The sequence below is a fragment of the Nelumbo nucifera genome, chromosome 5 (genome assembly GCF_055504915.1).
Source record: "Nelumbo nucifera cultivar China Antique chromosome 5, China Antique-T2T, whole genome shotgun sequence".
Lineage (NCBI taxonomy): Eukaryota > Viridiplantae > Streptophyta > Magnoliopsida > Proteales > Nelumbonaceae > Nelumbo > Nelumbo nucifera.
The window spans coordinates 28816372-28827887 of NC_142653.1; the positions used below are offsets into that span (position 1 = coordinate 28816372).

The window sequence follows — 11516 nt, forward strand, 5'->3', positions numbered from 1 at the left end:
TCACTTAAAATATTAATTCTCTTTATCTTCATTTTTTTTTTTCTCTTTCCATTCTCATCTTCAAGACGGCAAGAAGAATAGAATAAGGGGAGGAAGAGAAAGAGATTTAAAAAATAAGATAGTTGGTTTCTTTTAGGCCACTCCAGGAGGTTGTGAAATGTGATAATACACACCTTCCTGGGGGTAGGCTTGTTGAACTTGTTCTCCTGATTCAATTCAACCAGAGATCTCTAACTCCTTATTTTGTAACTTGGTTTGTTAAATATTTCTTTTTTTTTATTCTATACTCGTAATGGGTTGGTTGGTAGTGTTCAACTTGTGACGAAGCCGAAGATTGTTTGAATTTTTGTTTTAACTCTTTTGCTGGATAGAGCTGCCGGAGACGTGGCCTTTCCCGGCAGTTTCCAATCCTCCGGTTTGTTTTTTATTATTATTTTTCTTTCTATTAAACCTCCCCCGTGTTTTTTACCATCGTTGGCTTTATAGCTGTCTGAGTCTCTTCTCTTATAAAACTCGACCCGATTAGACCCGTTAGAGCATAGAGAAAGGGGAGAGATTTATGACAACAATGAGGGAGTACTCACCGGTAAAGAAGTCGGGTTGTGGTATTATGATGTTTTACACTGGAGTTTTCCGACGCCGGAGAGCCTTGCCGAGAAGATCAGCCTCTACAAGCGATATTCCCACGCCCGACAGCGATAATGTTCACCAGCTCACAACCACCACTCCGAAGAGGAGACGAGGAGGCTCCGACGAGACTGCTTTCATTGACACCTCTAATTTGACCGACCCTCCGCAAAAACTACCGGACAAGCCCGTCCATAAAGCTACCCCAAATCATCGAAAGACCCATTCTTACCATCAACAGAACCAAACCAGAAAACCTTCGGACGGAATTACGACAAGTTCGACGTCCTCGACCGATTCAAGCCAAACGTCATCGACAACAACAACAACAACAACAAAGGTTTCACCAACGCAAGGTAGAAAGGTACCCAAGGAAGCTATTGGCATCTCCGGGGAGCTCGATAGCATGATCGCTGATCACCAGAAATCCAAGGCATGTAATACTTTGGTTCGAGCTTCTTCAGGTAATGTAATGCTCTATGGTCATTTGGGTAACTTAAGGCAGAAAGGAGCCGGCAATATGAATTCACATAACCTTCCCAATTCTACCACGAATGTTCTTGAGCATCTACCTAAAACTGCACGAGAGACGAATTTGGCCATCAACGGCAGAAATAACAGTAACAGTGTAATGGGTAATATAGTAAGGACGGAGAAACATCATCCCAAGGAGCAGACAGGGTCTCTGTGTCTAGCTCCTTCCAATAAGTCGGACCCCGAGGAATTGAAAGCGAAGGGAAACGAAGAATATAAGAAGGGGAATTTTGCAGAGGCTCTGGCTTTGTACGATCAAGCTATCGCTATCGACCCAAATAAGGCTTCTTACAGGAGCAACAAGAGCGCTGCATTGATGAGCATGGGTCGGCTTCTCGAGGCGGTTTTTGAATGCAAAGAAGCCATTAGAATCGAGCCTTCATATCAGAGAGCACATCACCGTTTGGCAACTTTGTATCTAAGGTACGTAAATTAATTGTAAGCAGTCGTCTCACTCCCTGTATTTGTGGCAATTCACATTGACACTGTTCTTACAGATTGGGAGACCCAGAGAAATCTTTGTATCATTACAAACATTCAGGACCCGAAGCCAACTCTAATGAGATTACCCAAGTTCAAGCTCTTCGAACCCAACTCGACAAGTGCACCGAAGCTCGCAAGCTGAAGGAGTGGAAGATGCTGTTAAAAGAAACTGAGTGCACACTATCCTGCGGTGCGGATTCAGCTCCACAGGTCAACCACCTATTGCTAATGTCTCTCTATAATCTCCATTCACAGATCCTTTATCTTAAGTCATTTTGCACTGTTTGCACAATAAATCATTATCTATGATATATACATACTTACTTGGGTGGATCTTCTGAAATGAAAAAGGTTTTGGCGTCCAAAGCCGAGGCCTTGCTGAAGCTCCACAGGCACGAAGACGCGGATACAACGTTAACCAATGGACTGGCTTCTGACATGGACGCTTATACTAAGTTCTATGGCCCCGACGATAGCGCTTATCTATTACTAATACGAGCCCAGGTTGACATGGCCGCCGGCAGGTTGGTATTAACGTTTTCCTACTGCAGTTGTTTCTACTTAATTTTTAACATAAACGTTAAGAATTCGAACAAGTTTTACGAAGTCAACAAACGTGATTAGAGGAGATGTGTCGGCACCAGTAACTTGTGAAGAAGAAACTGTAAAATTTACGGTGGGAGTCAGGGAGTGGGCCTGTTTATTGATTGTAGAAAGGAAAGAAAGGTAATGTTGTTAAAAGGGGAACATGGAATAGTTCAGTTCACCAATTAGTCTTTTCGAGCAGAATTAAATTAAAATTATGGGTGGTTCTTTCTCTGCATCTTCTCGCTTCAATCTTACACATCAAAAAGGTTAAGCTTTGTTAATTTAATAAATTAAATGGGCTAATAACAGGTTCGAGGACGCGATTGAAGCGGCTCAGAAAGCAGCTCGACTAGACTCGGGTAACAAAGAGGTAGGTCTGGTTGTGAGGAGGGCCAGAGCCGTGGCCTCGGCTCGATCAAATGGTAACGAGCTCTTCAAGGCCTCAAAGTTCTTGGAGGCGTCAGCGGCGTACAGTGAGGGACTGGAGCACGATCCGCTCAACTCGGTCTTGCTCTGCAACAGAGCCGCTTGTCGATCCAAACTGGGTCAGTTTGAGAAAGCCGTTGAAGACTGCACCAGAGCGTTAGAGTTGCGACCATCTTACGGTAAGGCCAGATTACGAAGAGCCGACTGCAATGCTAAGGTGAGTAAACTGACGCCTGAATCGCAATGGGTGTTAACCGAAGAGTAATTGGATTGGATTTTTGTCGTCTGTAGCTGGAACGGTGGGAGGCTTCGATACAGGACTACGAGATGTTGATAAGGGAAACGCCGGGAGACGAGAAGGTCGGCCGGGCGTTGTTCGAGGCCCAGGTCCAGCTCAAGAAGCGGCGGGGCGAAGATGTGAAAGACATGAAGTTTGGTGCTGACGTGGTCGTCGTTGCCAACAACGAGCGTTTCAGACACTTGGTGACGTCGCCTGGTATAGAAAAAAGAAAAAAGGGTTTATGCATCATGCATGCGTGTTTATGACAAAAGTTTGCACGTGAGTTCTCCATGGGTTCCAGTGTTGGGTGGGTGGGCCTTGGGGACTATGGCATTCTCTCTTGAATGCGATAGATGGGAACCACTGAATCCAACATGATCTGATGAGGTCAGATTTGGTGTAGTTAAGTAAAGTCTCACGTGGGGATGAGCTTGTGTGTGTCTGTGTTCCCTTCATCCCGCTGTCCAACCAAAATCAGCCAGTCCAGACAGTTGGATTGGTATCCATTGCTGGACTCACACGAGTTGAAATCAGCCTCTCACAACGTTTCACAATACATTCCCGCCATACATTGAAAACATCTCTATATGATGTCTTACATGGCTAGCTTATCATATTTAGTATTATCATCGTGAGATGTTCCCAATATACCGCAGGATTGTGCTGTGGGATGTTGTGGGGGTTGATTTGAACTCGACCCACACACCCCTTACATGGCCAGCTTTCATAAAAAAAAGTGAATCACAGGTGGCAGGCCGGGCCTGTAGTAGAATGATACATCCTCCATTCCATTTTGTTTTCATGGTGAGGGCTGAGAGTGGAAATACAGAAAAATGTAATCCCTGTTGTTATTTTGTTTATTGGCAGGAATGTCGGTTGTGCTTTTCTGCAACAAATCGAGCGACAATCAAACATTTAACTTCATGCAGCAACTATGCAAGAAATACCCTTCTGTCAACTTCCTCAAGGTCTCTCTCTCTCTCTTCAGCTTTGTCATTTTCGTTAGATGGATAGGGTAAAGTTGCAATTAGAAAAGGAAAGTCGAAAGAAATGGAATGGTTGTGGGCTTGTAGCCGAGTCCGACTTCGCTGACCGAGTCGTGTCTTAGTTTTTTCGTCCTTGTTGAATTGATTCACACTATGGTTGTCCACGTTTGATAGCCCAGGCTGTCAATATGGTATTGATATCGTCCGAAAAAACTGTTGAAGGCTAACAAGGATTTTTGGGAATGCCACGTTATCATGACAATGAATAAATTAATAATTATATATTAATTTATTTTTATTAAAAATCAAAACATGGGCGTGAATAAGTGAGTCCGGATTTAGCCGCATGAGTGGGCAGGCCCATGTCCAGCTTTCGTCCTTGTCTCCTATAAAATCGTCAAACCGCTGAGTCCGGATTCACGGTTTTAGCCGCATGACGTAGCAAAAGCGGCTCTAGTATCGTCGGAGTGGAAAGTTTTTCCATTGGAGATGGACGTTACACTGGATGAATGAATACTGAGATATCCAAAATGGGTTTCTTCAAATAACCTCCGTCCAGTAGGCAGTAGTAGTCCACCCAAATAAAAAAAGAAACGGAAAAGAAGAGAACTGAGATAAGAAGAAATTTAAAATACAAAAAAGAGGAATTTTTCTCATCAACTTCCCTTTACTCTGTGCTTGATGTTACAGGTGGAGGTTGAGGACCACCCCTACTTAACAAAAACAGAGGGCGTGAGTGCAGTACCAAGCTTCAAGATATACAAGAACGGGTCAAGAGTCAAGGACATCCCCGGAAACAACCACGAATTGTTAGAAAGCTCAGTCAAATTCTACAGCAGTTGATAAATTCACGATTCCCATCCCACTGTTACATTTCAAAGACACATTAGAGAGAGATTACACTTAAAAGATAGAAACAAAAGAAAGAAATGCATTGTATGTTCACTTCCTTTCCTTTCCTTTCCTTTCTAAAGAAAAGAGAATGGAGTAGAGCTCCCACTAAGAGAAAACAATGGCAAAAGATTGGTCGTCCTTGCTTCTTTGTCTCCAAGGAATCAGATGGCGTTGCAGTCAGGGAACAGAGAATGAAGAACAACAGGACGGAGGGGGACACGGAAGATTAGATTAAACTAATCAAACAAGAAAAGAAGAGTGAAAGGCAGGATTCTGTTGAGTATGTGTGTATATGTGTGCATGTAATGACAATGTATGGACGACATATCTAGTGGAATGAAGATACTTGGTTGTTTATTTTAGGGTGCGTTTATGTTTTTTTTTTTAAAGGGTTGGTTGGTGCATTGGTGGGAGGTTCTTATTGTAAGATTAAATGAAGCATGCATTTGAATCTTTTTTCTTCCGATCCCTTTCTTTAACATTGATTTATACTTTAATGCTTATCTGCATTACATTTCAATGCTAAGGCTGGCCTACTGCAAATAATACTGTGGGTACGTGGGAGCTGTCCTTCAAATTAAAGAAAAGAAATTGGGATTAGACTAATCCAAAGGCGATGATTAAGCCAAACACTAAAAGATTATGAGTTTATATTAGTGCGCCTTATTAGTTATTACCACGGATCAGTTTGTTTAATGCCACTTGGTTCTCATTGTATCATTAGGGAAAAGGTTAGTCTTAACTCTAATGATTAATGATTAATGTTAAATTTCGAGTTTTTCCAAGTCTAAATTCATCACCAGTACCTCAAATAAAACCCAACCCCACTATGGGCCCTCAGAATTTCCATATTTTGCATATTGAAATTAACTATCATTTGATTACATTAACTGTGCATTGTATTATTTTTGGAGCTTTCCTCTGAACTCGTTTCCACTTTCCACAATTTAAATATTTCTTTTCTCCACAATCCAAATACCGCGATCATGTCTCAAGATATCATTTGGGCTGGGCAATATCCATGGAGGGGCCATTTCATTGGTAGGTAGAGATCCATTGAATGTGAGACATAAGACAAAACCAGGCCCAAACTTTCGATATATATAAAATCTGTCTTAAGGGCAGTGACCCAACGAGGGTACCCTCATCAATCATCATAGGACTTGAACACCCAAACTGCGATATGTCCTAATTAAGAGGTGCCCTACCACACCAGAAACCAACATGATTCGATTGTTTTTTTATCAATCCAATAAAAGGAAAATTACATATAGGCATATGTGCACATCGTGATTGTTTTTGGAATCATGACCGTTTTTCAAAAAAACGATGTCACATCGGATTCATATAGGCGTTTCAACAAATGCCCATATATATCATTGTTTGATTCAGGCGTTTGAACCACGGTCATGTACATGACGCTTATCTGTAATATGAGTTGGCGCTCGGCCCACCGGAACATTAACCCAATGAATGGTAGGGTTAGAATGAAAATCGGTCCTCTTCTTTCTTCTTGCCGCCGAAAGTTATCTTCTCTCACAGTCTCTATAACCTCTGCTCGCCGAAAGTTATCTTCATCACTGCCGTCACCGGAAGAGGTTGGTCGTCGCCGGAAGAGGTTTGTTTCTAGACTTTTTTTTCTCTGTGTAAACTCTTTTTTTCTTTTCTTGGATAGTATTTGGGTTTCCGATAGTTTTGCTGTAATCTCTCCCTCTCTCTCTCTCTCTAGCTGAAGTGGCTGAACTGAAATCAACTCTGTATCTGCTACCCCTCTGTTTCCAAAGCTGAAATCATCAACTATAAGAAAACATAGTAAAATAAAGCTTCCATGCATTAGTGTGGACCATTTGATATATGACCGTTGGATTTAAATTTTTAGGCCAGATATTATAAAACAATCATCCAATTAATCTGGACCATTTGATAAGCATCGTTATATAATTTGGTATGATATTAGTATGCATCACCTTACAAGGTAATATGTGTACATACATGAAAAACGGTGATGGAAATCACCTTATCAAACAACATAGTGTTGTTCAATGCCTACGTGGCAAAAATACTCCCAAAACAAAAATAAGGTGTTTTTTTTGAGAAAAACGGGTCTTAAAAGCATGGGCATTTTTTCTTAAAAATCGGTCCCAAAAAATACCTACACTTCCGAACACCATGTAAGTTCAGTCCTTATCTGTCATGTGCCTTAAAATATTATAAAATTCCAAAATTACCCTTCACATATTTTACAAGACCATTTTCCCTTCTCCTTTATTGAGTGCCTAAAATCCAGTTCTTTCAATACTTTCTTTCCTATTTTGTTGAATCTTAGACTTGAACGAGCAGAGCGTTGAAGCAACATACATCAACCTACTAGAACCGTGAATGGGCATTTTGAAAATTTTACCATTCACCATAACATCAGTTAACTTAACAATGCTAAACTTGAGTACTGTTAATGTTTTAAAGTATAGAATACTTGTTTGGTGCAATTGAATGTTTGAGGCCCTTAAATTTTACAAGCCCCCCAAGCACAGCCTTATAAGGTAGACCTATCTGTAATTTTCCAAAAAAAAACTCCATGATTAAAAGATGGCAATTGGGTGTAATTTAATGAGTTCATTTTGGACCGTTAAGATTTTCTATTAATGATCCTATTAAGAGAATCTAACATTAGGTAGTTAAGCACTTAAGCTAATATGATTTTGTTGGTATCGTGTGCGTGCAATGCCCCGTTAGCTTTTCGGTAAGTTATTTATCCAAGTAAATGAAGTTATCTGGGTAGGTCTTTACACTTATTCGGATAAGTGCATTTATCTATGTTCTTTTATTTTTCATGTAAATAAGGCAATGACCATTTTATCTATAAAAATCAATTATTAAAAGGGGCATTTCTGTCCCATTCAAGTGTTAGCAACTTTTCCCCTAGGTGGAAAAGTTATTTATCCACCTAGGAGATGGGTTAAGTGATACACAGGAAAATAAATTTTCTCTAATCCCCACATAAATCTGAAAAAAGAATATGAGATTCTTGGTTAATGGGAACCAAAATCTCATTGACCAATTTTCCCCCCTCTCAAAATCTGAAAAAAGAATGCCCCCCAAATTCCTCTATTATTTGTTAGGTACAAACATGACCAACATGGAAAACCGCTTAACCTGTATTTGGTTGCCCTAGTATAAGTGTATGAGAGTGCAAATGAAAAATAAAATGCAAGATTTAGTTTTATTTTCGGTTTTACTTAATAATGGTTCAGGTCTTATTTTACTTCATTATACTTAAGAATTAAGATGAGGGTTCCCTTATTTATTTCTTTAATTCAGGCAAGTATTATTGGTCAGGGTCTCAGGGACACGCCACGAGGAGTGTAGAATCGAGTCATCAACCGGATTCAACCTTGCCAGTAAGCAATGCTGTAAATTTGGGCTGTCCGATTTGAAGTAAGGTTAGGGTTCGGGTCCATTCAAAGTTTTAGAAATGTTTGATTGAATTCGACCCAAGTTGCACCCCTACCAAAAGCCCACACCCCACAGAGAAAAATATCCTTTTTGTTCTCTTGTTGAATATGGGTACCCAACGATCGAATTCTATGGTTCATGGTTGAGAACCTGTTTATCGCAAGAGAGGAAAAAATAAAAGTGAAGTAGTTATTCGTATTTGACCATTGACATCTTCTAGCTAGACAAAGTAGCTTTGAAATTTGAAGAGCTTGGGAGCCAATCCTTTTAAGAAACCATTGACCCAAGTAAGTAGATTGGTACATCCAGACGAACCGAAAATTCCAAGGTACAAATGGCGATCAACGTTGCTCAAACACAGTTGAAACGCCAAACTTGGTAAGAGTAGCCAGTAGGATTTCGTTGGGTAAGATTGTTTTATATGGGTGAAAAGGAGGTACATGATTATTTGGTGTGCTGAAAGCGGACTGATGGATTTACCATGGATTAGGCAAAACCAACACTTCATCCCAAGGCCCAAACCCAAAAACGTAATTGATCAAGATTCTGGTTTTGTGTTGCATCTGACCCATTGGACGACCTACAAGGACCAAGAGAAAGTGATGCATCAAAGTTATGCACAGGGAAGGAAACAATTAACATAAGTGATTTGATATATGTTTGGTTTTGTGGGTGTTTATTTACAAGATGTTTATCAGATAAATATTTATTTGAAAAATACTGCTTTAAACATCTATTGTCGTTTGGTCGGGCATTTTACAGGTGTTTCAAGTAATACTTCATAAAGTTACTTTCTACCTCGATTTAAAGTGTGTCATATACGCATTTCATTTCAATAGATACCCAGGACTTGGGGGAAACAAGAATTTGAAGATTCCCTCAATGCCTCATGAACATAAATCTAAGCATTTCTATTTTTTTATTGTTTAAACATTGAAACCAAACAGTGATTTCATACACAATAAACACCAAACATAATTTTAATGAATTAAGCATCAAGGGTTGTTATATTCATTTTCTTCATTAGAGCTTCAGCTCAGGGATGTTAAGAACCACATAGCTCAATGGGTTAGAGTTGACGCCTGAAGCAAACTTGACCCAACCCAAACCTCATATATTCTATATATTTCTGTATATTTATGTATATTTATATTTATATTTATACTAGCGGGGACCCATGCCATATATGGAATTTATCAAAGAAAAGTGAAATTATGGAAACTGATAATTATATTAATAATTTTAATAATTTGTTATAAAAAATAATTTAGTAATTTAGATTAATTATATTAATAATTTTTAACAAAATAATAAATTACTGCTGATTATTTAATAAATAATTATTTTTTACATTAATCATTAATGTTCTATTTTATTTGTTTTACTTTATTAATGATATAATTAAATTAATCTATAGATTAACTTTTTTAGTCATAATTAAATTAATATAAGTCTAAGTTCAAGAGTTAAGACTTCAGCTTGGACTTCGGTCAAAGATTTAAATATCAACAGGATACGTTCTATCATATCGGTATCGGCTTATGGCGTATCCGTATTGGGCACCGATATGCAATGTTTCTCTATGAAAAATATGCAAGCATGGTAATTCGAACTTAGACCATAGAGCACACCTAGAGCCTTACTCCTTAAATAAAATTCTAAGCCATTAATCCACATTCGTCCTTTCGATAATAAATAAAATAAAATTTATTAACTTCTGTCTATACATGCGATTTTTCAATCTCTATTACCAAAAAAAAACTCTAACTAAAATTTCAAAATGAATAAAAAAAACTAAAATTTCAAAAGAATAATATTCAAAAATGGTTACTCCTTAAATAAAATTCTAAGCCATTAATCCACATTCGTCCTTTCGATAATAAATAAAATAAAATTTATTAACTTCTGTCTATACATGCGATTTTTCAATCTCTATTACCAAAAAAAAACTCTAACTAAAATTTCAAAACGAATAAGAAAAACTAAAATTTCAAAAGAATAATATTCAAAAATGGTATTTTATAAACTAATACAACAAATAATCTATCAAATCCGTGTTTATATAAAAAAAAAGATGATTTTTAATATCAAGAAAATTATACAAAGAAAATATTAAGAATAGAATAATTATTTTAATACTTAAAATTTATAAATTTACAAATGATATGCATGTTAAAATTATTATATATTTTTACAAATTATTAATTTATATCAATAAGTAATAACAACATATTTATTATTTATAAAAAGAAAATGTTGTTTATAAAATATTTAAGAATATAACATTAAATTGAATCTATCAAATCCATTAATCTACATTTATTTCAAAAATTATTTTTCATATTAGAAAAATTATATAAATAAAATATTAATAAAGGAATAATTATTTTAGTAATTAAAAGTTATGAATTTTTATATGATATGTATATCATAAATTTTAACAAATTCGATATTAATTTGAGTTAAGATTAGATTTTTATAAATTATTAATTAATATTTTAATTTGTATTTGAGAATTTAATATTTAGTTGATTTTTTGTTAATGTTAAAAAATTAAAAAAGTAAAATAAAAATAATTTATATAATAATTAAAATATAATAGGTGCATATGTTTAGTTCCTTGGACTTTTGGTTGATGCATTTTAAATAAAATTATATGGTATCTATGCATCCTGATATATTAATTGTAATATATTTCTTCATATATATCACTAAAATATACATTTCCAATTATTTATATACTATTTGGGATTATTTTGATCTTAAATTTACTGATATTATTGTATTTATGGAATTTATATGTATTTTCCTACTATATCCATGCATTTTCATATTTTTCATTTGTATTCATGCATTTCCAAAGCGTATCCATATCCGAATTGTCCAATATGATACCCGATACTAATACTTTAATCCTTAGCTTTGGTTGATCCTCAACCTAACCCAACCCCCTAAGTTGCACCCATGGTTCAAAGCATCAATATGCCCCTATGTATCGGTGGAGGCGTATCGGTACTAAAAAGCATGCATGTTTATATTTTTTTAATTTTCTTTTTTTCAAAATTTGGTTTTTGGGGATGTTATTAAGTGTATTTTATATTAAAAAAGGGGGTTTCCAAAACACATGTAAACATGTGTATCGGGGCCCCAAAGATACAATATGATACGCCCAATACGCGGGCATATCGTGTCAAAATTTTGATCCTTGGTTACACCCCTAAGAGCAATGTTAAATTCATAATTAG

General features: G+C 36.8%; 1 protein-coding gene across 1 annotated transcript; it reads left to right on the forward strand.

Annotated features, from left to right (window-relative positions):
- On the forward strand, window positions 1–5177 carry LOC104600127 (TPR repeat-containing thioredoxin TTL1-like). Its single transcript, XM_010262969.3, has 7 exons — window positions 1–1584; window positions 1659–1854; window positions 1996–2168; window positions 2542–2875; window positions 2950–3154; window positions 3806–3906; window positions 4615–5177. Exons 1-7 carry the CDS (start codon window positions 560–562, stop codon window positions 4765–4767), a joined length of 2187 nt encoding a protein of 728 aa, XP_010261271.1. The 5' UTR covers window positions 1–559; the 3' UTR covers window positions 4768–5177.
- Window positions 5178–11516: the final 6339 nt, after the last annotated feature.